The sequence below is a fragment of the Pristis pectinata genome, chromosome 13 (assembly GCF_009764475.1).
Source record: "Pristis pectinata isolate sPriPec2 chromosome 13, sPriPec2.1.pri, whole genome shotgun sequence".
Taxonomy (NCBI): Eukaryota; Metazoa; Chordata; class Chondrichthyes; order Rhinopristiformes; family Pristidae; genus Pristis; species Pristis pectinata.
Genome location: NC_067417.1, coordinates 40,074,570 through 40,101,487, shown reverse-complemented (window position 1 = coordinate 40,101,487; position 26,918 = coordinate 40,074,570). Strand labels below are relative to the sequence as shown.

Below are 26,918 nucleotides of genomic sequence, written 5' to 3'. Positions count from 1 at the left end.
TTATTACTTCGGCAGAACACCTCATCCATTGCTGTCTGTAAAATTTACAGCAAATAGTGGAAGCTACAGCCCATTATATCCATGCCAGTTCATTGCTGGAGAAATTCAAGCTAATCCCACTGCCCTGCATTCTTCCCCACTGCAATACTCCTTTGAATGTACAGTTGCATTCCTTGCTTTCCCTCTTCCAATCACACCACATGAAATTACTCTTGCAAGGCATCTGCCTTGTCACAAGATCACAAGACAAGGGAGCAGAAGTAGGCCATTCGGCCCACCAAGTCTGCTCCGAGTCTCAAAATTACCAGCAAATTTCAGTTTTGTGATCATTGTGTTACAATAATATATGACTGAAGAAACATTTAACTAGTTTAAGTTTCTTCACTGGAAAGAAGTTGACCGCACCAATCACCAGGAACTGCTATTGTAATTTTTTTTTCCCTCAGCAACCTGGTTCCTCTGATACTCTGTTGCAAGGAATGCCCATTCCACAAGGCATGCTCATTACACAAGGCACACACATCAGAATAGAATCATTGCAAGTACTGCTTTCTCACTTATTGGATCTTCTTCCACAGCATATTGTCTCCAATAAAATCCACTTTCCGAACAACAATCCTCCACCCACCTCGCGCCATATCCCCTCCCACCACCCCATCTTAAATTTGCCCAATCGTCAAGTTGGGATGAAAGGACCTTTCATTTTCTAATTGCGACTTTAAACTCTTTCCCACTGGACAATTTTCCTTTCAAAGTGCCAGGATTAAAATACTCAGATGACAAACTTTCAACATCAATGTTTTAAGTCTACATTTTAATGTAATTATTATATGTGGGTAAATCATGGAACTTGAACAGTGAAATTTGGCATGGTGCATTTGTTTGCTTCAATAAATAAGTTGGAAAGAAAATAAAGCACTAACTTGATTAATGTAACTTGTGAAATATACACAAATTGGAAAAGTAAATAAATGAACAAATTATGAAACATTACATACACTGACCAGGCTTACAGCCAAAAATAATTTTCTGTTAAAACTACCAGGACAAAACTGTGAGAACTGCTAGGCTACTACATTGAACTAACTATTAATTTTATCTTCTGGAACAAGTCCACAGTATAATATCCCACGTTGCATTGAAGCTATGGACTCCAAAGCCACTCAATTATTCCTAATCCTATCAGAATTACACAATGAAGCAAAGCTTAAGAAAAATACTTGGCATCACTGAACCGGCAGAACTCTGCTCTTACACGAGGATGAGGTTATGGATTAAATTTATATAGGCACTTGAGTTAGCTTGAGGAAGAGTTTTCAGGTCCAGCAATGGAACCTTACACACCAGTTCCAACAGCATTTCGTGAAATCACAGGCACCATTTCTGAAATTCTCCAAAAGGCAAGGCCCAGAAAATAATTATGTCCAACAGCCACTCAGTCTACTTATACTCGTATGGGGTGAAATTTTATTCAAGGTCTCCAAAGTAATTGCAACTTAGTAATGACCGAGTAGACTCACCAGCCTGAGCTGCTTCTACAAGTTGTTCATAATCTCCATGTGTAATGGTATCACTTTATTCCAGAAGAGCTGGTCGTCAATTACATTTCAGCAAGTTGTCACTGATAATTACATTAATTGCTGTACAAGAGAAACATGAATGCAGAGCCAAATTGATTTGAATCAGTATGCTAAAGCAACTATGCGAAATATAATAACATAGTAGTTATGGAAGATGACATTCTGTATCCAGGACATAATTGCCTCCAGTAAGTAAAATATCCTCCCTTACTACTCTCCAATGCTACAGTTCAAAGAAAAATGCTGCAGCTCCAAATCCAAATATCTAAATACGTAGAGCCAAAGCACCACTCTTCAAACGATGATTATAAACATAATGGATAATTTCAGCAGCTGTGCTCAATTGAGAGCTTCGGGCTAAAATTATTTAAGATTATTCATTTTGTATTGAAAATGAACACTGCTGTATTTTGAATAAATAAGTGTCACCTTCAATATTTCATTTTAAAAAATATATTTTTCGTCTCCTCTTTGGAACCATCCACTGCCTGTGCCTATACAATGGACAGCATCAGCCTCCACTCCCCAGACAAGTCAATAATCATCTTCTTATTTGCTCTAAAGGTAGTTTGTTTTTATAGTACCAGAATTATTCATTTATTGAGCATTCAAATAGCAATTTAGATCTTTTAGCAGCATCATGAACAAAACCAGCTTCAACCCGGTTAGTGAGTTCTTGTAAATGCAGTGCCCCGCAGCTGTAAATGACAAGCCCTGCCGACTGGAATGTTTGACAATTGGCAAAGATACAGCCCCGGATTTCCCCACTGTCGAGGACATTCAAGAACTATTCACAAATCTCTTTTAAATAAATGGACACTTGAAAAACACTAAAACCACACTCATGAGACTCAATTAACTCAAAACACGATTTGAAACCTAACTCTCTCCCTTGCAGCCATTCCTCTCCATTAAAACAAAGTTGCTGCGCCAGCAGGGAGCGTAATTGCTGGGAAATTGTCAGAATTTGATGCTCCGCTGCTGGACACAAGAATTCCAACATCAGAGTGCAGCCAGCAAAACACTTGTCAGGACATTCAGGACCTGCATGTTCTTGCGGGTGTCCCAAGGTCCCTGACAGGTTTGGAACAAAATATCTGCAGATCCACACAGAATCGCGGGATTGCTCAGGAAAATCTGACATTAATTTCAAGACCTAACTTAGAACAATGGTCAGCTTCCGGCTAACTGATATTTCACAAAAGTGATCAAAAAGTAGGATTTAGAAAATAGGTCAGCCATTAATTAGGAAGTTCTGTTCAACAATATCACTATTTAAATTCCAAGGAATTAAAGATAAAATGGGTATTTCGAAGAGTGGAACAAAAGCAGTACACAAATGGTGAAGCTCTCATCAGCTCTCCTATCACTTGCAGATAGTAAACAAAAATCTATGATCACCCTCGCAAACACGAGACCTAGAAGAAGGCAATGAGAAAGAGTAGACTGGCTCAAAAGCCAGTTTACAGTCTTTGCATAGTAAGCCGGATATTCACAGACTCCCCAGGGCACATGAGGAGCACATACCTCAAGAACATCTGCCAAAGGGTGTGCACTATGGCCAGCTCAAGAACCACCCAGCATGCAAAGGAAGGCCAAAGTTCTGATACAAGGTCAACTAATGAGGTCTCAAAAAAAAAAATCAGCATCCAAACTAACAACTCTACCTACAACAACTCATCTGGAGTATCAAGGTCAAAACTGATATATGGTCAGTGGGGAGACCAGGGTGACTATACTATGGCCAGTATGTGAGCCAGGAAGCAGAGTACGCTCCAACATCCAGCTGGCAATTGGGCCCATGGCTACCTGGGAAACACACTGCACTTTTCCTAACAACATTGCCAAGTACCACAAACTAGCTGATTTTAATATGTCCTCTTTCACTTCTCAAGATGTTGAATTTCTTGTTTTAATTGAACTATTAAAAGCAGGATGTGTGTCCATGGTGTCTTTAAGTTAATTGCACAACTCAATCTCTAAACAATCAACATCGGTCAGTGACCTCGCATTGAAATTTATTTCTGATAGCCCGTTCTGATCAACAATGAACAATAAATATTCACTTTCCTTTGTAACAGCCCAAATCAAAGGGAGAAGAGACAAGTAACTGGGAATGACACCAGCATTAACCGAACCCATTCTAACTGTACTGCCATATCATCCAGGGATTCTAGAGGTTAAAATTAATTATTCCTTAAAAAAAACACGAATTAATGATTTTCCAATGTTTCTATCGATATTTTTCATCAGTTTCAGAAAGATACTGGAGTTGTGGGGATCATCCATACCATCTCCAGTCTACAGGTACCAATGAAAAGGGCAATTTTTAAAATGTCCTCACTTGCTATCTGGCAGGAGTCACTAAACAACAGTAAGGAGCAAGAAGCTTGTTGATGTGGCTTTGCCTGATTTTCCCCTGCCACTGCCTTTGCTTGCCTTCACCAAAATCCCAATATCAAAAATGCTTAGACCAGTTGTAGAGATCTCAACCAATCCAAAGCAGCTGGTTATGATTGTGAGTTACAAATGTACAGTGAAGTTGAATATTAAAAATGTTCAGTGCAGAGGTGATGACACAAAGTTTGATTTTTGTTCAATAATAATGTGTTGGATGTGTTGTTGAACACTAAAGCCCGATATAGCAAATGTTCTTGTATTAAACTTCATGTACTTTTGCAAAATTTCAACAGGATTACAAAGCCCACGGTGACAATAATAAAAATTTTCTGCTCATACTGCAACAAAATAAGAGAGGAATTGTGTAGATAAAAATCAAACGAGGGGGCAATGCTCAGACTTTATTAACTGATATGATTATTTGGCTGAACAATTCTACCCCTGATAAACCCATTATTTAAAAGGCCCCTTTTTTTTAAATAAGAAGTAAAAGTGTCTTCAAAATAGGCACAAGAATCTTGGCAGCTAAGAACTCCAGATTGCATAGTCAATATCCAGTTCCCCAAATAGAGTAATACTCTGAGTTTTAAGTTCATTACCAAATAACAAACCAAGGACTGGAGAAATGAAAAATCTTGAGCCTGGATTAGAGACTGTCCAGGTGGATCTGGATGATGATATTGTTTATACTTGCATAGAAACTGACACTAATTTCTGGCAAAAAGAAAATTGCAAATGCTATAAATGTTACTATAGCTCCACATGTAGAAAATGGGATTTAAATGCACATAATTGTTCCACACTGTACTGAAAAAGACAGAGGGCTCAGAAATCCAAGATATCAAAAAGAGGTGAGGAGCTAGAGAAACAGACATGGAGAAAAAAAGTGAGTGGAAGTGGTGAATTTAAAACAAATTGGGCAAGATAAATGCACTCTCCAGAAAACAAAACTGCATTACAATTTACCACAATGATTAACTGCTTTCAACATCCAAACAAGTGCTTAAATGTCTCCTTTTATACACATTGGCCAACAAGTGTGAACCCAGTTTCTAATGAGTGCAAGACCATCCAGCGAAACTGATCATAGTCTGGTACTAATTGACAATTTCAGTTAGAATCCTTGCATATAAAAGCATAAGGTGGTAAAATGACATGTTTAATCTGGTTTTCTTCAAGCGATTTCTCTCTTGAAGCATACAGCAGGTGAACAAGTTCAACTATATACCAATACGCAAATAAGATGCCATACAAGATTGCATAATATTCTACTTGTGTTATGCAAAACTCTTGAAGCAGTTTCTTTCAATCTTAAATTAAAATAAAACCATTGATCCAGCAATAACCTCCCATGCAAATTAGTAGCCTGCACCATCCAAGGGAAACAGAACAGGAAGCATTATGTTCAAACGCTGGCTGTCCAAATTAGCTGTGTTAACCAAGGCCATAATAAAAGGATTACAATTTACCTCAGAGCACCCAAGGTAAAACAGTAGCAAAAATTAATTCACACTGACTAGGGTTTCTGAATATTATCCCTATCCATTGACCCGTGTAATCAAATAGCCTGACAAATGCACTTATCAAGGTTCCCAAATGGACAATATTCAATTGAACAATATTCACTTGATACTGAAGCAAACTATAGAGCAATAAAAACTTTGATTGGAATGAACAAAAATAAATGTACAATCAAGCTTGGGCAACTAATTATTCAGGACCACTGTTAATGTTGGAGCATAAAGAAAAATCACTGTCTTTAATTGCTTGTCATATTTATTGTGTCTCACTGATTTTTTTTTCCCCCAAAATGGATACCAACCTTTTGCGTTTTACAGCTCCAGCTAACAGCTTTGCTTGAGAGAACTTATTCTTGTTTTCTGCTGGCTTCGCAGCCATTTTCCTTTCGGTGTCTTTTTTAGATTCAACATTTGCTGTTAGCTTTGTGCGGGCACTGTTATTACACAGTTAAGGATTAAAACGGACAATTTCGGATTACATTTCTGGAAATTTGACCCTCGTGCTTCAGAATTTTCCTGTTAAGAACAAGTGAGAATCAAAAAATAATTGAAAACACTTCATTGGTCACAATGCCATCCTCCAACAACAGACAACTGACTCAGACTGACTAAATTTTGTTTTATTCATTCACAGGATATAAACATTAATTTATTGTCAAGCTATAATTGCCCTCAAGCTAAGGTGGCAAATAAGACTCAACCATATTAGTGGATCTTCAGTCACATACAGGGCAGAAAGCAGAAGATACTTAACTGGGGGAGCAGCTGATGCCAAAGCTAAAAAATATGAAAGGATTACTTAGCATAGATATATGCAAGGTACTACATATATCAAGATTCAAGTACTGTACAAATTGTGTTGAATAACATGCAAGAAAGAGGTAGGGCTTTATGTAGTGTTTCTGGAGTGGTGGAATACAACCATGTGGAGATTGCAATTACTTTGCACAAACAATATTTAACATCACATTACTTAATTCATAATGGACTATGTTCAGACCTTACAATACTGTGCCCAACACTCAGCAGATAAGGCAACATATGTGCAGAGAGAAGCAGTGGTAAATGCTTCAGATTGATGACTTTGTACCAGAACAAGTCATTAACTTTCTCTCCACAGATTCAACTGACCCTGTTGAGTCTTCCCACTCTTTTCTGATCAATAACTAAAACCTACTTCAAAAGAACAATACATTATCGGAGAGATGGACGGGCAACGAATGAGCTATAATAGAACATAAGGACATAAACAAGTGGCTCACTGGCATTGGAAGGCTAACAGAGTTTCCTCTAGGCATTGAGCATGACTCAAATAATGAGCAAAGAGAGAGCAGAGATGTACAAAGCTCTAGGAAGAGGAGGAGAAGAATGACTCATCAGAAGTCCATATTTTCAGAACGTCTTCAGGGAACAGAACACTTTTATCTAGGGCCACGATGGCATTATCCGAGGTTCCATTACGTCATTTTGATGTTTATTAAAATGCTTCCAGGTTGAAATGAAAGTTGAGATGTTGGCCATTGTTGGACCCATCATTATGCTGAACTGCAGAATTGTTGGGCCCATCATTATGCTTGCAGAGTTGTCCCCCCAAATTCGATATTTCAATATCATGCAAAACCTCCTTGCCAAGTTGAAGCAAGATTCCTCTTTGCTCATTGGCACTGAATGCAAATTCCAAAATCAAAATAACAAAGATGCTGGAAATCTGAAATTAAAAAAAACAAAAAGTGCTGGAAATGCGCAGCAGATCCGGCAGCATTTGTAGAGAGTGAAAGTTAATGTTTCAGGCTGATGACCTTTCATCAGCGCTCTGTTTCTTTTTCCACTCATGTTGACTGACCTGCTGGGTGCTTAACAGTTTTATAATCAAATGCAACTCTTTGGCAGCCTGCTCAATGCATGGAGCATTTTGAAGGACGAGTCCCCTGGCCTTCTTCTGCAACATCTCCCGTTGAATGTCCCCTGGAACAAAGTTCACTTGATACCTTGCCTTCCAGCATACTAGCAACCGTACAATGACTAAAAATACAGAATTACATAAAATGTACAGCATAAAAACAGACCATGTCGACCAACTGGTCTGTAATGTTTTACACTCTACATGGGCCTTCTCAACCCCCTTTTCCCCAACTCAACATATTCTTCTACCTTCCCACCCTCCAATTATACATTTATTTAGCTCTTCCTTAAGACGCCTCAATGTTCTTTGCTGCAAACCAACCTATCGTCAAGTTCACGTTCTCTTAATCTTTGTTCACGACTCAAGCAATTAAGTAACATTTAAAAGATTTACAAGGATGACACCAGGACTGAAGGGTTTAAGTTATAAGGAGAGGCTGCATAGGCTAGGACTTATTTTCCCTGGAGTGTGGGAGACTAAAGGGGGACCTTATAGTGGTTCATAAGATCGTGAGGGGCATAGACAAGGTGAATAGCCACTGTCTTTTCCCTAGGGTAAGGGAGTCCAAAACTAGAAGGCATGTGTTTGATGTGAGAGGAGAAAGATTTAAAGTAGACCTGAGGGATGGTTTCTTTATGGAATAAGCTGCCAGAGGAAGTGGTAGAAACAGGTACAATTATGATATTTAAAAGACATTTAGACAGGTACATGAATAGGAAAAGTTTATAGGGATATGGGCCGAATGCAGGCAAATGGGACTAGCTCAGTTAGGCAACTTGGTTGGCATGGATGAGTTAGGCCGAAGGGCCTGTTTCTGTGCTGTATAGCTCTATGACCTAAATATTAAGGTCATTTTAAGACTTTACTAAAGGTAATTAAGGTTCATTTCCAATGTGAAATTTATTAAAAACAAAATTATTCAAATTTTTATCCTTCACATTTTTGTAAGCCTATTTAATCCAACAGCAACCAGCTGTCTGCTTTGCAGGCAAGTAAACCTTTCCATACTAATAAGCTGTGCTTGTATGATTTGTTATGCATCAAAGTGGTAAAGATTCTAAAAAAAAAATTAAATTGCAAGGACAGTTCTCTTCAATCATTAAGAACTTCAACTGAGAGGTAAAGCAACATATAACAGCTCGTGTGCAACAGCTCACACCCTCTGGACAGAAAACACTCTTCAATCTACATAAACAGTTGTAACATGATCCCGTCATATACAGTGATCTTCAGCTGCCCACAGCCTATCCATGGAGTCTTATCAAAAAGCACTGCAGAAACCAAGAGACAAAAGAGGAGAAAAAATGGTAATACAAACTAGTTATTTTTAAAACATCTCTAAGACAGCAAATCATTTCATGTGGCTTAATGCCAAACAAAATTTAATACAAAAATCACATAATTAATGCAGATGAAGGTACTTTGTTTTAAGAAAGGAAACAGGAGGGACATACAGCATCTCAAAAGAGGAAAGAGAGGGAAACAGGCAGAGAAAAGGCCTTTGTAGATGAAGGCATGGTCACCAGTAGTGGAGTGACTGAATTCAGGGATGTTCAAGAGGCCAGAACTCGAGAAGCAACTCTCTAGTAGGATTGAGGTGATGGAGGAAATTACAGAAATTGGAACGACCAAATACCATGGAGGAGGATGAAACCAAGAACGAGAACTTTAAAGTTTAGACAATGCTTAACCAGGAACCAATGCAGGTCAACAAAAACAGAGACAACAGATGAATGGGACTTGGATCAAGTTTGGACATGGGCCATGGAGTTTTAAGTAATCTTAAGCTAATGGATGGTAGATCGAGGAGGAGGTCTTCAATGAATATTTCTTATCTGTACTCCCTAAAGAGGATGATATTGTAGTTGGAGAATTTTAGAACAAGTTAACATTAAAAAAAGGTCTTAGCAGGCTGAAAGATGAATAAATCCCCAGAGCCTCATGAGATGTATTCCATGCTGATTCAGAAGGCAAGGGGAGAAACTGCTGGGCCTTGGCTGCAACTGACGTGCCAGATGACTGGAGGACAGCAAATGTGATATCTTTACTCAGAAGGGCAGCAGGGATAAGCCAGGAAACTACAGGTGAGTAAGGCTAATGACTCTACAGGGACTTTATTGGAAAAAATTAAGAGACAGGGATTGGTAAAAGAAAGTTAGCTTGACTTTGTCAGGGAGAGATCCCTTCTGGCCAATTTGATAGAATTTTTCAAATAGATAAAATGCATCAAAGAGGGCAGTTTGCTTGTAGTCCATGTGGACTTTAAGACCGTTGTCAAAGTCCCACTTAAGAGACTGGTCCAAAAGGCTACAGCACATGGGATCCATGGGAAGTTGGGAAAATAGATGCAATTTTGGCTTAATAATAGGAGGCAGGTGGTGGAGGGTTGTTTTTGTTATTGGAAGCCTGTGACAGTGGTGCACCTGAGGGATCAGTCCCTGTTTCTTAAGTACATTAATAATAGAACATGATTAGGAAGTTCACGGGTACATGAAAATTAGTGGTGTAGTTGACAGTGAGAAGGATAGCCTTAGGCCACAGGATCACATTGATGAGCTGGTCAAATGGGCAGACCAATGGCAGATGGAGTTTAATCCTGTTAAGTGTGAAATGATGGATTTTGGGAGGACTGATAGGGCTAGGATGTACACAATGAATCATAGAGCCCTAAGGAGTACCAAGGAACAAACGGAGCTTAGCGTAAACGTTCAAAGATCCCTGAAGATGAGAGTATAGGTAGATAAAGTGGTTAAGGCAGCATTTGGGATTCTTATTTCATTAGCTGGGGCACACAATGTAAGAGCAGGAAGATGATGGTACAACTTGATAAAACAATAGTCAGGCCACGACCAGATTACTTGTGAAGTTATGGTTGCCACGCTATGGGAAGAGCACGGTCACATTGGAGAAGGTGCAGAGGAGATTCACTAGGATGTTGCCAGTTATGGAATGTTTCAGTTAAGAGGAGAGATTGGATAGGTGGGGTTTGATTTTCTTGAAGCGGAGGAGGCTGAGGGGCGGGGGAAGGGGTAATCCTGACAGAGGCATAAATAGTGTAGGTGGTAAGAAACTTCTCTCCCAAAGCTGAAGTGTTTGAAAGCAGAGGGTGTAGATTTAAGGTCAGAGGTTTAGAAGGTTCTAAAGAGGAGTTTTTTTTCCTTCTAGAAGGTGAATGGAATCTGGAACACAATGCTTGAGGGAGTGATGGATGCAGAAACTCTCACAGCATTGAAATAGTATTTAAACAAGCACTTGAACACCAAGGCTACAGATCAAGTGCCTGTAAATGGGATTAACATAGATAGGTACTTAATGGTTTACATGGCCATAGTGAGTCAAAGGGCTCATTTCTGTGCTGTATGACTCTATGACCAAGGATGGCTGACCAGGAGTACATTGAAACACAAGTCAATGAGCTATAGAACAATACAGAACAATACAGGCCCTTCGGCCCACCATGTTGTGCCGACCTTTAAACCACGCCTAAGACTATCTAACCCCTTCCTCCCACACATCCCCCATTTTAAATTCCTCCATATGCTTATCTAACAATCTCTTGAACTTGACCAACGTATCAGCCTCCATCACCACCCCAGAAAGCGCATTCCATGCACCAACCACTCTCTGGGTGGAAAACCTCCCTCTGATATCTCCCTTGAACTTCCTACCCATTACTTTAAAGCCATGTCCTCTTGTATTGACCATTGGTGCCCTGGGAAAGAGGCGTTGGCTGTCCACTCTATCTATTCCTCTTAATATTTTGTATATCTCTATCATGTCTCCTCTCATCCTCCTTCTCTCCAATGAGTAAAGCCCTAGCTCCTTTAGTCTCTCCTCATAATGCATACTCTCTAATCCAGGCAGCATCCTGGTAAATCTCCTCTGCACCCTTTCCAATGCTTCCACATCTCTCCTATAATGAGGCAACCACAACTGGACACAGTACTCCAAGTGTGGTCTAACCAGAGTTTTGTAGAGCTGCATCATTACCTCGCGACTTTTAAACTCGATCCCACGACTTATGAAAGCTAACATCCCGTAAGCTTTCTTAACTACCCTATCCACCTGTGAGGCAACTTTCAGTGATCTGTGGATATGAACCCCCAGATCCCTCTGCTCCTCCACACTACCCAGAATCCTGCCATTAACCTTGTACTCCACCTTGGAGTTAGTCCTTCCAAAGTGTACCACTTCACACTTCCCCGGATTGAACTCCATCTGCCACTCCTCAGCTCAGCTCTGCGTCCTATCAATATCCCTCTGTAAGCTTCGACAGCCCTCCACACTATCCACAACACCACCGACCTTTGTGTCGTCTGCAAACTTGCTAACCCACCCTTCCACCCCCTCATCCAAGTCATTAATAAATATCACGAAAAGTAGAGGTCCCAGAACCGATCCCTGTGGGACACCACTAGTCACGGTCATCCAATCTGAATGCACTCCCTGCCCCACAACCCTCTGCTTTCTACAGGCAAGCAAATTCTGAATCCACACGGCCAAGCCTCCCTGGATCCCTTGCCCTCTGACCTTCTGAAGAAGCCTATCATGTGGAACCTTGTCAAACGCCTTACTAAAATCACTCAGCAGATCAGTCTGTGGAAAGTTAAACAGAGTCAACATTTCAGGTCAAAAATGCTGCCTAACCTGCTGAGTGTTTCAGCATTTTCTGTTTTTATTTTAGATTTCTAACGTCCGCAATTTGCTTTTGTTTCCATTTACCGTGAGAGAAGAGTGCTTGCAATGAGAACCAAAGATACTGGCTTGGCTCCTCGCAATATTTGGCAGGAGGAAATTTTTGTTCACCTTGCACTAGATCTCAGGCAAACAGCATGACCAATCCAAGTCGGTGGGGTAACACGGATGTACACATGGAAGCTGAGGCTACATTTTTGACTCTGCTGCCAAGGGACGGCATGTAAATTAGAAAAGATGGAACCAAGGATATATTCTGGGGAGATGCACGAAAAAATGCAGAAGCAGGGGTTCGTTGGGGTCTTCTGTATCAAAGACTGCTGGTCAATTCAGGACAAGCAGTGATGTCATAAGCCATGGGGTGCCTTTACAGACTTTGGTACAGAGGCAGCAGCAGAAACATGACTGGAGGCATTAAAACATGGAACTCAGGAAAGAAGGACATGACTGTAATGCAACCTCCCATTCAAGGCAGGTCAAGTGAAAGGATACAAGATATTAAGCAAACGCTTAAGAGTTATCAGGTAAGATAGGGTTTATGTTGAGTGAAGAGTACAGGAAGGTGATCAGACACAAGATTGTCAAAAGTTGATAGTAGAATGACAGCAAAAGCACATTAGAAAGACTGAGTGACAGAAGCAAAAATGCCAGGACTAGAATGGAGGAAAAAAAAGTGACAATTTTGCACATAATCAGAGAAATTATCCAGTAAATGCTAAGATTTCAGCATTCTCCAGTTTCACAAATGCTTGCTGAAGAAATTATGCTGCATACTTTATAGTTGACTATCAAAATAACTTGACTTCATTTTGCCAGTGAACCCAGCAGCAAAAGCCCAGTTGACAATCCAAATGTTGGGCCTCTGGCGAATCTCTTTATTCACTAAAAGTGAAATGAAAGGGAGGAATTTTTACTTGAGTCAGTTAGAGATAATCTAGGAGCCAAAATTCCATACAATTAAGCTGAATCTACAAAGGAGAAAGCTTTCAGTTTTATGATGAAGTGAAACTAAATTTTCCAAGTCCCTGCAATCAAGATTCAATTGATGCTGAACAAAAGGATATTCTGTATTCTTTCAGCTCTTTATCATCTTCATCTCTCCTTTGCTTCTCTAGGAGCAACCGCTGCCTGGAAACTTCATCAAGGTAGTTTGTTTCATCCTCGTCGAGACCTCTTACCATATTTTCTGAATGAAATGATAAAAACACAGCAATTTTCTAATGTTCATCAAAAGAAAATTAAAACCCATAACCAGACAACCCCAGTAAGCTCACTTATTCACAGATTATTTTAAACAGAACATAATGTTTTTTTTAAACTATGGTGCGCAAAAATAAATACATTGTAGCGACTCACCATCCGAGCAAGCGAACCAGCTCGGCGGTCAGGTCGCGCGTCGTCGGAGCAGCGAGGCCCAAGATGGTGCTGGGCCTTCGTCTTCCCCGAGCGACGGGGAGAACCCGTGCGCGGGAAGAGTTTGATGACGTAGCGCATACGTCATTTTCCGTTTTCGGTGGGCGGGAACCATTCCTCTTAAAAGGCCCGCGCAAGGCGGGAAAATAAATCAGTTCTTGTTCTGCAGCCCATCGACTAGTGTCTTGCTTGCACATCGCGGTAGCAGCCACTACAACATTCTTATTTTTCTATACCCAGGACTGCATTGAAAATAAATATACAGATAAACAAAAAACAATTTATCACACACAGAAATAAATGTACATTTATTACATTGCTTATGCATAAAAACATGGGTGTTACCAGATGAGCTAGCAATCTCTTCACACATTTGGCATCAACACATGCATCTGAAGTTATTTTTGGTTTAAATTAAGTCCAATGTTCACAGAGCAGCCAAGATAAATGTTCAATCCTGACAATGAAAGGTTTCTGGTTATGGTCTACTTCATATAGTAGACATTTTGATAAGCCTTGCAGGCAAAATACTTTTTTTTACATCCAAAATGACAGGTAATTTGGTGTTCTAACATTCTGAGAACTATTTCTCCAAGTTGGTGTACCCACAACAGCATACCACAAAGCAAAAGAAGTGGCTCGTCACATGCAACATTATAAACAGACAGACCTCAAAATCCAATGCACAAAAACCTCCAATAATCTAGTAACTGATTGCTTAGATATTCCACCGGTTCGACACCTAGCTCACTTATTAGTTAGCAAGTCCTCATCATCTATAGACCTACCTTCCATGGATATGCATATTTGTGAGATTGGCTGTGTTTTTATTAGCACTGTGAGTGGGTGAGCAGCTGGAGCCACGAGTGACAGGGGTCAGGAACCTGGGTAGGTTTGCAGTTAGAGCTGGGGTCAAGCTGAAACTGATTAGGTTCTGTTCCCTTTAAAGGCACTAAATTCACTGGGAAATTTATTATACTACTGAGTAACAAATAAAATAAACGTGTCTGGAAAATTTTTTGATCGGGCAGCACCAAAATCCTATGGGTGCCAGATTATTAGAGCTTTACTATGATTGTGAAGTTTAAACAAGATTGTAGAAGTGAGACTCCATCCCTACAAAAGACACTGGCGAATTATGAAGTGGGAGGGGTGTACTGGAATAACACAATATTGACAATGGAATCAATATTTATTTGTTCCTACTACAATAATGCTCTCAACTTTTTTCCAAAAATGGTATTAGGTTACAAGAGCAATACCTCTCATGAACAAAAGCCTTTATAATTCTTTAACAAGGATGGTTCACTGCCCCCTATTTTGTATCTTTATATATACAATTGAAAATTTGAATCCGAGAGTAGATTCATAGAATTGTTATGGTGCAGGAAGCCACCATTCAGTCGAGGATGTTTCTGACAGCTCCAAGCAAGGGAATAATCTATTGCTTGATTCAAATTTGCAGGTCTCAGTTCACTACGACAAAATAATACACATTATTGAACTGCACCACACATTCTTCCCTCTCAGCAAGCAGTCCTGTAGTCAACCCACTTCCAAAAGAGAGATACCCATATTGAGAGAGATGCCACAGCAATTGGAAGCTTTTAACTGCAAGTCCACAGAAGCAATGCACAGAAGAAGCCTTACTAAATTTAAACTGCTCCTCAAATTCAGACTGTTTCTTCTCTTTCTGTTCTTGAAGCCTTTCGTACAATGATCGAGGATCATAAACCTCCTCAGGGCATTCTGCAATGGAACAAAGAAAACGTTAATGGCGATGCCCAGTTTAGTCCTTTTTCAATTAATCAAATTGTCTTGTAACTTCTTAAGAATTTAAATTTATTGAGTACTTTTTTTGTAAGTTACATGTGAACATTATTTAAAGGAGTGGCATCATATTCTAGCCTTGAAACATATGCCAGGCACGTACAAAGGAACCAAGCTGCTGTTAACTATTATCAAGAGTTTAAATCCCCAGACGTCATTCAATGGGGTAGGTAGACTGCAACTCATGGACAATGAGAAAATTTTGTGTTCCAAATTTTCAACAAAATGATTTTTTTTACTCTATAAAGGACATTACTGCATAATTCTGAAACAAGTCAAATTGCTAATCACAAAAACTACCAAAGCAGTGGTGGGCCAGGATCATAAATTTAACAATTTCTTCAGGGGTAGGCAAAATAAACATGTATTACTGTGTACACATAGCTGCCTGGGCCCACATCCTTTAATGATCTCCCACTATCTTGGACGAAAGTCATCTAATTAGAAAAACAGCTTAGTAATTCTGAAAGGAAGAACTAGAAAATGTTAACCAAGAGTCTGAAAGTGGAATAACACAAAAGAGTGCACAGAGATATCGATCCAAGAACCAGTTTCTTTCAAAAGAAAAAAATATAATTTAGTATCGACTTTTGCATACATAAGTATTTAATATTAATTTGTTAAGTTGCTGCAATTCATGGTATCTTCATTACCACGGGTTAAAGTTAAGTGGTAAATGCAAATCCATTTTATATCTTCCAAAGATTGTTCCACAGATTGAAAATGATCCCTCTGTAAAAAAAAATGCAACAGGCTCATGTTTGACCACCGTACTTTATTGCTGATGCAAGATACTTTAAAATCAGAAGCCAATATTATTTTATAATGCAAGCTGAAATTTATAAGCAATTACTCATCTCATCAATTCTCACCAATTTAAGCAATGTGACCCAAAACAATCTGCATAATAAAATGAGATTATGACCTTAAGTGAGAGCACAAGTAGAATAATTTGTTGCACATGACAAAAAATCCAGCAGATAAAGTGCAAATTTATCATTACCATGTTTTGAACTCCAGATTTATTGACAGTTTGAAGCATGTTCTGTCAATGTTCCCACAATTTCATTTCAATACTCCCTTCCAAATGCACTGTCCCCTCTCCTATCCACTCTAGGATCAAATATTTGCAAATGATGAAACACAAATACAGTATTTGCTTTCCCAACATCCCAATCCAACTTAGGTGCAAACAGAAGCTTTATGATCAACACAATGTCACATTCTTTTCTTGGCATTGCAATAATTGCACAATAATAACTAATCAGCCCATTTCCATTATATCTATTGTAATATAGGTTTTTAGTCTCTTTGCTCGTGGTACTTCATGCACTAATATCTCAAAACTGCATTGAGGACTTTCAATGAGAGTCCTTAGACACTACCGTGTTAAGTAATTGAGCAAGGGTTCACTCATGACTCAGAGAGGGGATTAGGTGGACGTACCAAGGCTAGGCACTTTCCCACTAAGAACTATCATTCTCTTCCAGTCCTCGGTTATATTAGACTTCTTATTGCTGTACTTCTGGTTGACCACAATGAACAGGCCTCCTTGAAACGACACTCAAGGATGATTCAAGGGGCTCCTCAATTTCAAGCAAAGGTCTCATTTCAATCAATGGCACCCATGTCACAGAAGATACTTCTACAGGTTTGCAGTGAAATTTTTGCGTTTGATCATCGAATGGGAACCTCGAGTGCTCAGTCTCATTAGCTTAAGGGGTCGTGCACAGCCCAAGCATGCAGGACGACCCTAAATTGCCCATCAGATTTCCCAGTACAGGTACCTGACAAGTGGGGTACTTCCCAACTTTTCTAATGCATTCTCTGTACCCTGGTATCCTGCCTCGTTTCTCCTTCAGGCATTATGTGGCACGAAATCTCACAGGTAAATAGCTCTGTCTAGCACTAGTGCATACACTGAAAACGATGGGGTTACAGGGGCTTCAACAGCATGAAACTAGAACACCAATGGAATTCACAATTAGCTTTAATCCATTCACCAGTTGTTTACTCGTTCAGATATTTTATATGGGACAAAAGAGAATTTTGGCAAATGCCGGAAAAAGTTGACTCATTTCCCTTCTGCACCAAGAATGAAATAATTGAGATGAAATAGAATTTTGTTCTTGAAGATACAATTCTCCATCAAAATTTCATATTACGATGAAGGCCTTTACTGGAAATGGAATTCACTTGGACACCAATGTGACAAAATGAAAATAATTCTCCTTAAATTGCAGTCAAGGACTTTTTAACTTCAACAGACATAATTCAATGTTTCAATCTATTTCACATTTCAGAGTTAATAGTCAATACAACATGGCATTCCACTGACTGTCTTTTGCAACATAACCAGACATTAAGTGTTCAGATTATCACTTGGAACAGAATGTGCCTCTTTTATTGTAGTTGCTGTTGAGGGACATTTTAATTCTTGCAGCTATACTTAATACATCAATGATTCATCACTTAATAAAGCGTTGATAAACTAACTCCATTCAGAAATTATCAAAAAATGTTCAAAAATTATCCAAGTGTGCAATTGAAAGTTTTTTGGAGTACAAAATATATTTAACAATCAATACATCTCAGATAAGCACCAAATTATTCTGAATAAGTAAATTTTCAGCATCGCCCATCTATCATCAAGATAGTAATTAATAAAACATTTATTCACATGCAACGGCCTTCTCTCTTTTGTGATTTTGCTGTCTCCTGGAAGGACACAGTTTCACAGCCTTTCTGTTACCTTGCCCAAGGAACAGAAGACTCAGTGAGTGTGGGAGATTGTTCAACCGTGGAGGGCATCACATGAAAACAAGACCTTATCTATATCCAAAACCCAACAGGAGTCAATAATTGATTGGAGCAGAGATCTCGACTAACACACCAAATCAAAGAGCAGAGTCTCGAACACCATCCTGATTGAGATTAGTTAACTCAGCACTGATGCAGGTAAACTCCAGAGACCTGCCAGGCCGGACGATGCAGCACCAGAAGAAAGAATTTACCCTCAGTGAACTCCTTCAGCCAGTCAGAAAATCTAACCTTGTGTCTGAAGAGATTTGGAGCACATTTACCGATTATAGGCTAAGCAAGTGCTTTGCAGCGCATTCACTCATTATACACAGTAATAGTAATTAGGAAATGGACAAAACAATTCACACTAATAAACAGATACAATTGAAGTATTGTGAGTTTAAGCAATTATCTGCTAAAAGTGGAGGTATCGGTGTTCAGACTTGCTGCAGAGATGGTTATCTCATGCTATTCACAAATTTCCTGACAACATTAGATGTTGCATCAACAAGACATCAGCCTTGGTTCAGTAGATAGCACTTGCAGCTGAGAATCAGGTGGTCATACTTTTATTCCCACTCCTGTGTAGTGTATAATCCAGAATGACATGTCCACAATCATGAATGTGCTACACGATGAAGGAATCAATGAGTCGTGTACTCTCCTCTCAGTGAATATTCAAAGCTTCCATTCAGAGCGGAAAAGTTCTCCTTTTATCCTGGCGACATTCATTCTGCAACAAACATCGCAGAAACCTCTTTCTGTAGCTTGTTGTGCCAATTAATTGCTGGATTACTCTGCATTAAAATAGAAATTAGATTTAATTGCCTGTGAAGAACCTTGGAACTTGAGTGTGAAAGTTGTATCTTGAAGAAAATGTGTTCATATGTACCTAATCTTGCTTATGCTCATGGAGTTACATACCATACTACTGACATATGGGAAGAGTATTCATTTCTTAAAGAGCATATTTGGAACATCCTACATGTTGGTATTGTGCACAGTTTTAGTTATCCTGTTATAGGAAAGATGCAACTAAGCTGGAAAGAGTGCAAAGATAATTTATGAGAACGTTACGAGTACTCGAGGGCCTGAGGGACAGGTTGGGTAGGTTAGGTGTACAAGATCATGAGGGGCATAGATAGGGTGAATGCACATAGTCTTTTTCCCAGGGAAAGGGAATCAAAAATTAGAGGGCATAGATTTAAGGTGAGAGGGGAAAGATTTAAAAGGAACCCGAGGGGCAAATTCTTCATTCAGAGCATGGTAGATATATGGAACGAGCTGCCAAAGGAAGTGGTTGAGGCAGGTAAATTAACAACATTTGAAAGACAATTGGACAGGAATATTGATAGGAAAGATTTAGAGGAATAGGGGCCAAACATGGGCAAAAGGGAGTAGTTTAGTTGGGCATCATAGTCGGCATAGACAAGTTAAGCCAAAGGGCCTGTTTCCATCCTGTATTGTTCTGTGATTCTATGAAAGGTAACAGGGTATTTTCTTTTCTTCACTTGAAACAATCTGAGATTGCAGGGTTTTGTTCTGCAATGCATCTCTAAATGTGGAACATGCTACTTTCTGCAAATCTAGGTGTACATTGTACTGTGACGGAGGAGGGTCACGTGATCTGCCTGCTCTCAATAACACGACAGCTTCAGGACAGTGGATCAGATTGCCTGATCTGACGTCTACTTGCCAATCTTTGGCAAGCATATCCCCTAGGCTCCCGACTGGAGTTTGGCAGGTTGTCACTGCATCAGACTGCACATTGTTCAAAGATACGCCGGGGTCAAACAACCTGCAAGCCTCAATGTGGAGGGATGCTGCACTGGTGTCACCAGACCAACACCCATCAAGCTTGACCACATTAGTGTTGAATAGGGAAGGCCAACGGACAGCCCTGAGTGGTTATACCGAGAGTAAAGGCACGCAAAGGAATATGAATAATTCGGGAGAGTAGGCCATTCAGTTTTTCAAGCCTGCACCACCATTCAACAAGATCATGGCTGCCATAAGCAGTATTTTACTGTCCTATCACCACATTCTTTGATTCCTTTAAAATCCAGAAAGTCATTGGTTATATTAAAAGAAATTAATGCCCTCTAAGTAAAGAATTCCAAAATCACATCTTAGTTATTTTACTCAGAGAGTGGTGAGTGTGTGGAATGGGCTGCCGGAAATGGTGGTGGAAGCTGATACGATAGGGTCTTTCAAGAGACTGTTAGATCGGTATATGGAGCTGAGTAAAATAGGGCTATGGGTGAGCCTAGTAATTTCTAGGGTAGGGACATGTTCGGCACAGCTTTGTGGGCCGAAGGGCCTGAATTGTGCTGTAATTGTTCTATGTTATACAATTGGGTAGAGTTCCAGGCAGAATGCCATTGCAGATGCTCTGTCATGACTACCAAATGGACTTGAATACTGAAAGTGAAACTGGACCTTCATGCTAAATGCAGTTGATGAGGACTTTACAGTAACTGCAGTCAAATTTCTTCACATGACCCACAACTGAAAATTAATGGATTGTCATGGATGAGATGAACAGAATCCAACCAATGTATAGACAAGGAACTGAAATGGCCTCATACCATTTTCCTTGTATCCCTGTTTTTATATTGAAATTGTATCGGGTAGCAGAGTAATGTGGTGTGCCTGCTTCTCAAATGTAACTGATGTATCGTGAGCTCAAAGACTCAACATGCTAAGAGAAGGCGTGTTGTCTTGTCAATAAACCTATATCCCCATGGATATAAGCTTAGTGTTACAATACATTTTTGAAATATTACAGGACAGGTTTGAAAATTGATCAAGTCCTCAATGGGTTGATTAAGGAACTGTGCACAGTATGGTAACCTAGAGAGCCTAAGGTAATACTACTAGAAACAAAAAGACCCACGTTTTAAGGAATGTTCAATCAAGCTGAGGAAGAATGTTGATGTGTACAGATTCATCACCACATGAAAGAGTTAGTTTGCCCAATCTCAGCGAAATAAACAGTAAAAATAGGACCATTAAGCTATTCCAAAATTGCATCCAACTGTGCCTCTGATTATTCGTTGGTCAGTTACAGCTTGTTTACATTTAAAAGCTGTACAGGGCATGTAAAAACCTTGTTAAATGTTGAAAAGACAGTTATTAGTGTTGTGGGAGGACACTGCAATTTTCACATACAGGTTATGTCCAAATGCTCAACCCAATTTACTGGAAACTGTGCTATAAATAACATTGCAACACAAGAAAATTTGAATAAACATCCTCCTTACCCTCAGGAATCTAATTATTGAGATCCCATTAACTCTTAAATGCAGTGATCCTTCAATGCTGAGAAATTAAGTAGTATCAAATTGGCTTGGTTTGACTGTCTTCATGTAATGATAATAATACAGACTTGTAAATCAATATTAAACCAGAGGCTCACTGAATTCAGGATAGAAAAATACGACAGCATGGTTAATATTTATGCAATACTTTTTTTCAGTACAAGTGTTTTCTCCTTTTAATGAATTATTCTTGGTAAGGTCCATTTTAAAATCTAGCTGTTTACTTCTATACCTTTTCAAAAAGAGCATGGTGATGAAAGGGAGAGAGCGAGAGCGAGAGAGAGCGAGAGAGAGAATTTTCTTCTCTGTGCCACAGTATCTGGAGATCATCAGACCAAAGTTAGACCCTCTTGGGTTGTCATAGCAATAGAGTTCATACATTGTGAGAGCACTGAAAATACTGCTTTTGGAATGTTACTGCCAAAACTGGGGAATTGGACTTCAAATTCAGTGCTATGCTGCTGATGAGACCAACTTCCAGAACTCTAATCTATTTGTGCCCCTGAACATATGTTCCTCACAGAGCACCTACAATGCAGTGCGCGAGCAAAATCAATTAGTCTGCTGAGAACCAGCACATTATTTTTGTAACAACCGAGATTTATACATCATGTAAAGGATGCATCAAAACCAATGACTTACAGCAAACAAGACAAATTCAATTCATATCAAAAGGCATTCTGGGATTTGTTGCCCATTATTCTGTGAAAATAGTATCTTGCCTTTAAAGTGGATATTAGATTAACTAATTTATGCATAGGTATTTGAGATCTATTCCTTGCCAGTTCTAAAGCCAAGCCAATGCCAAATGTAGCAGCTGCAGTTACAGTCCAGATCTCACGGCACTGAATCATAGGAAAAGGAGTAAATCATTTAGCCCTTCAAGCCTGTTCTGTTATTCAGTGAGTATTGTCTGATCTGTGACAATGTTCTCGCCTTTCCCTTACATGCCTTCATCCCTATGATTAACAAAAAACTATCACCTTCAGGATTTAAAATTAATAATTGCCCATCTTCACTCCTGCATTGGCTGGCTCTAATTAGCCAATGTCTCCCAGTCCTGAACCTCACCATCAGTAGAAATAGAATCAGTCCCCTTTAATTGTGGAAACCTCAGTCAAATCACCCTTTAAATTTGTATGAATACAACCAGTTTCTGTAAATAGTTTGGTACATAGTAATGCTTGGAGATGATAGATTCTGGAAAATCTACATGGCATTTGGGCCAAGGCCAATATAGTTTTCCAAATGTGGAGTGGTCAGAAACATCTACAATACTGCACGTTTTGTCGAAGTAAGGCACATTGGAGACCTGCTGTTACTTCAATCCTTTAAATGTAGGCACTTATCCATGACCTTCTTGATTATTTTCTGCACTTATCCAAGGCATAATTATCTTTGGGCATCCAGTACTTTCAGATTTTCATCATTTAGCAAGTACTCTGTTCCAGCCCTGTTAGGCCTAAGTGGATGATCACACATTTATGCATTTGCATTTGAAATCCATTTGGTGTGGTTTTGTCCATTCATTTAAATTGTTAAAAGCTTTTTGCAATTTAATGTTTCCTCTGCAGTGCTTACAATGTCACCCATCTTTTCTCCAGAAAACCTTGACATGTGGCTTACTAACCCATCATTAGTTGTTACTGGCTTCTCCATTCAAAATGGCCTCACCTCATCAACCCACCTACTGAAAAATTGAGAGATGCACAAAGGAAAACAAAAGACAAGTTATTGAGTGTGCTTTAAGCTGGGGTTCTGGAGAAGACCTAACAAAGGTTTAGAAAAATGTGAACAGTTCGTTTCACAGCCATTATGCACCAATTCAACCATTGTTGGACAAAAATGGTGGTATATTGAATTTGTGTTTTGCTTTAGTCATCCAAAGACTGACTTCTCCAATAGAGAATGCTGCAACCTACCAACACTCAGGATGGTGGCTTGATAAGGTCATTGAGATTGATAAATGGGTTTGTATTTTATATGTCTGCATATATTACGTACAAGGGAAAAAGAAACACAAGGTACCAATGATTATTGGCTTCAATCGCACCAAATTTGCATTTGCAATACTTCCTCTGAATGCATTCCTTCACGTTTTTAAAAATTTTTTTTTTACAATTGTACAAAAGCACACCACAGCCACGTTGGAGGCATAATTCTTTCAATTCCCTAGACATTTAGTCAAATGCTCATCTAACCTTAAGGCAGCCACTGGCTGCTGGAGATTAAAAATATATGATGCTTATACCAAATGATGAGGTCTACCAGCAGCTATTATTCACAAGGTGCAAGAGTTCTTCAGGACATCTGCACAAGATTGAGGGGGGATATTAAAAGTTGGGATCAATTAACCAGAGCTGCAAGAAAAATACTCTTGCCCATTGGCATTGACAATAAATATAGGTGAACAACAGGAATTTTAAATCTTCAATAAATGATCGTTATTTACTTCTTCCAATGTACTACAGGAAGTGTATCTGCATTGATTCCCACACCAATGATTTAACTGTGAATTGTTACAATTTCAGCTTTTCATAATTCACTTAGTTACCAGCTTTATCCCATTATCAGTCATGCGAAGATTTTATAGAAAAACAAAATAACTAAAGAATGTGCATGACTGCACCCTCATTTTTGCTCGGTGTAAAGTGGATGTTTGACCTCTTCAAGTTCCACATACTGTAGCTATTGTTGCACGATTCAATAATTCCAAAATTAGAGCACAAAACAGTAACCAATAACGTTTATTTTTAGTGCACTATTTTGAGCATTGCAATTGCAAATTTTAAGACGACAAGAAATTTATTAAAGCAAGAATGGAAACCATGTGATTTTGGTTTTTCAAGATCAACCACAATTATAAAGTGCTAACGCACATCAGGACAGGGCATTTAATACAAAATTACTCCCATTTATTTAACCAAATTAAGATCTCAGTTACCATCATTAATCTGAATTTTAAGGTGCACTTTGTAATTAGAGATGTACTTTTTGCTCAGTTTCTCCTCGTAAGGGGCATATATACAGTCACTCTGTCTTCCTTGGCACAAGTAAACAGGAGCAGGGATCTTCCCCGAATCCTGAACAATCCAAAACTCAATCCGCCATTGTTTTATGCTAAGGAGAGACTAATCATAAACTTCTTGTGGAATCTTGCTGGATCAACATTGTCTGTTATGTTTTCTACAGCAGCAGAATGTTGACTTAGTGAACTGTAATATAACCAAACACTTGATACAATTAATTTCATTTGTATTGTCTGCCATCTAGGATCAGTATGAAATAATTCAGTGAAGATTGGCTACACAAATCGAAGGGTAAAGCAAGTTAGTGCAGACTAAGAAGTCAGGAAAACAAACAAACTTAGTTACTCTTACGGTCATTTGCATTAATAAATCACAGAAAGTGTGTGTGGTTTTATTTCCAATCTTGCACTTTGTCTTTTGATAAACTATTACCAAAAAGAATATCAATATTTGTCCAAGAAGTTTTCAAAAAACTGATCAATTTCCATGCAAACCCTTAGTAACAGCTTTATTAGTAACACACAAACACATATCCCTCAATGAAGTGCTCAATGATATGTTCTCGTTTGATCAAAGACTTTCTACAAAATAGGAAATTTTAGTTTCCCCTTTCAGAGAGGATCTCAAACACAGCACACAGATCTATGGTGGATTCTCAAGTTCCCTCAAGTTTAGCATTCATGCAGTAAATGCTGCCCAGCAGTGACTTAAATTTTGATGTATGGAGAACAAGCTAGAGAACATCTGTTGAAAATGCAAAGCTTCAGAACACTGCAAGCTTGCCTTTGCAGAGAGCCACAGTTAAACTGCAGATTGTGTGATGTCCAAAACGTGCAAGGTATTCCTGACTTCAGAGTGCTGAAGAATCAGGTTGCCTACCTAACAGTGAGTTATCTCACTGCTAACTGTACAACTACCATGCTCCAACACCAAATTGATAATAGGGTATAACAGTATATTAATATCAAAGTTGTTACATTTATGCATTTTGGAAACTATTAGTGTGAATTTGAAAACCAATTTTTTAACGACGGAATCTTACTTTGCCCATGCACTGTATTGGGATGGAAGAACTCACATAATGCCCACCTGAAAGGACGTACCAAAGCACTTTCAAGCCAATGAAGCACTTCTGAAATGCAGTCATTATTGTGGTGAAGTTAATTCACATAAAGATGCTACAAACAGCAAGATTATTTGTAAGATGCATTACAAATAATCTTTAAGGTTACTCCATTCCTCCACTCTGAATTGTGCTTTAATCAATCTACTGCCCTCAGAAAGCAGATGGGGGCTTAGACAATCATTCTCTCAGCACCACACTGACATGTTAGCCTAAATTATCTGCTCCAATTTCTACAGCAACACCAAATATGATAATGGGTAAATAGTTATCCAGTGATCTGAATTACAAGTGATTTTAAAACCATAATATTCTAGCGGAGAAAATAAAATAACAGAAATTTCAGAATCAGGGTATACATTATCTCCATTACCTACACCTTAATCACAAAAAGATTTGATTCCATAAAGTATTACTCAATACCCTCATCATAACCTAACAGTTGTCCAATTGAAGATTATTGGACAGCTGACAATTCTACGACAGCCAAAACATCACTGCTCAGGTTGTTAATCAATAAACAGTAAATCATCTTCTGCACCTATGTGATTTTATCTCTGTCAGAAAGTACTAAAATCATTAATTATATACCACAGTTCTATTTTGTTTAATAAGCATTCCCATGGCGCTTTAAGCTGTTTAACTGGATTAAGAGCATTACTTAACAGCAAGCAGTTGTGATTCTCTGCCACTCAGTTCTCCACCTGCAAGACTGTCCCACAACTGCAGTACATTTTAGTTAAGATTTTTAGTGAGCAAATAATGTTAGCAATAAATTTGCAAAATAACAAATCTAACTTGGTGAAGCTTGGCTATTGCAGAGACAGGATTCAAACTACAAAAGAACAAAATAGTATGCAGCCTTCAAATTCATGTGAGTACTCTTGCCTTGTGTGTCTGAAGGTTGAAAGATCAAGACCACTTCATGAGCCTTGAGTACCAAACCTGATGAACACTTCACAGGAAGAGAAAGCTGCATTATCAGAGATTCCTGGCACAAAAAGCAACATTAAACTAGCACTCAAACAGAAGTAAAAGATGCTACAATATAATTAAGAGAACTCCCCTGTTCTCATTCTTCTGTGCCAGCCATTACACATCCCTTAGCATATCTGGAAAATTCCAATTAACTGAATAGTGAGGAATTCTCCTGGGGATTCGTCTTTAACATGAAATGCAAAATTAGTGGCTGAAAGCAGCTTCACATTATCTATTTCAGATTCAGATTAGTTTATTGTCACATAGACCAGTGTACAATGAAATCCCTTGTTCGCATGAAGCTCACAGACTAAACAGTATACAT

General features: G+C 38.9%; 1 protein-coding gene across 1 annotated transcript in view; it reads right to left on the bottom strand.

Moving 5' to 3' along the window:
* The window catches only part of psme3ip1 (proteasome activator subunit 3 interacting protein 1), a 55,179-nt gene that overhangs the window by 12,803 nt on the left and 15,458 nt on the right, over positions 1 to 26,918 (bottom strand). The window contains exons 3-5 of the mRNA XM_052028363.1: positions 15,162 to 15,260; positions 13,163 to 13,284; positions 5,803 to 5,936 (exon numbers count right to left, since the gene is read on the bottom strand). Coding sequence (XP_051884323.1) covers positions 5,803 to 5,936; positions 13,163 to 13,284; positions 15,162 to 15,260 — 355 coding nt within the window. The remainder of the gene's footprint in view (positions 1 to 5,802; positions 5,937 to 13,162; positions 13,285 to 15,161; positions 15,261 to 26,918) is intronic.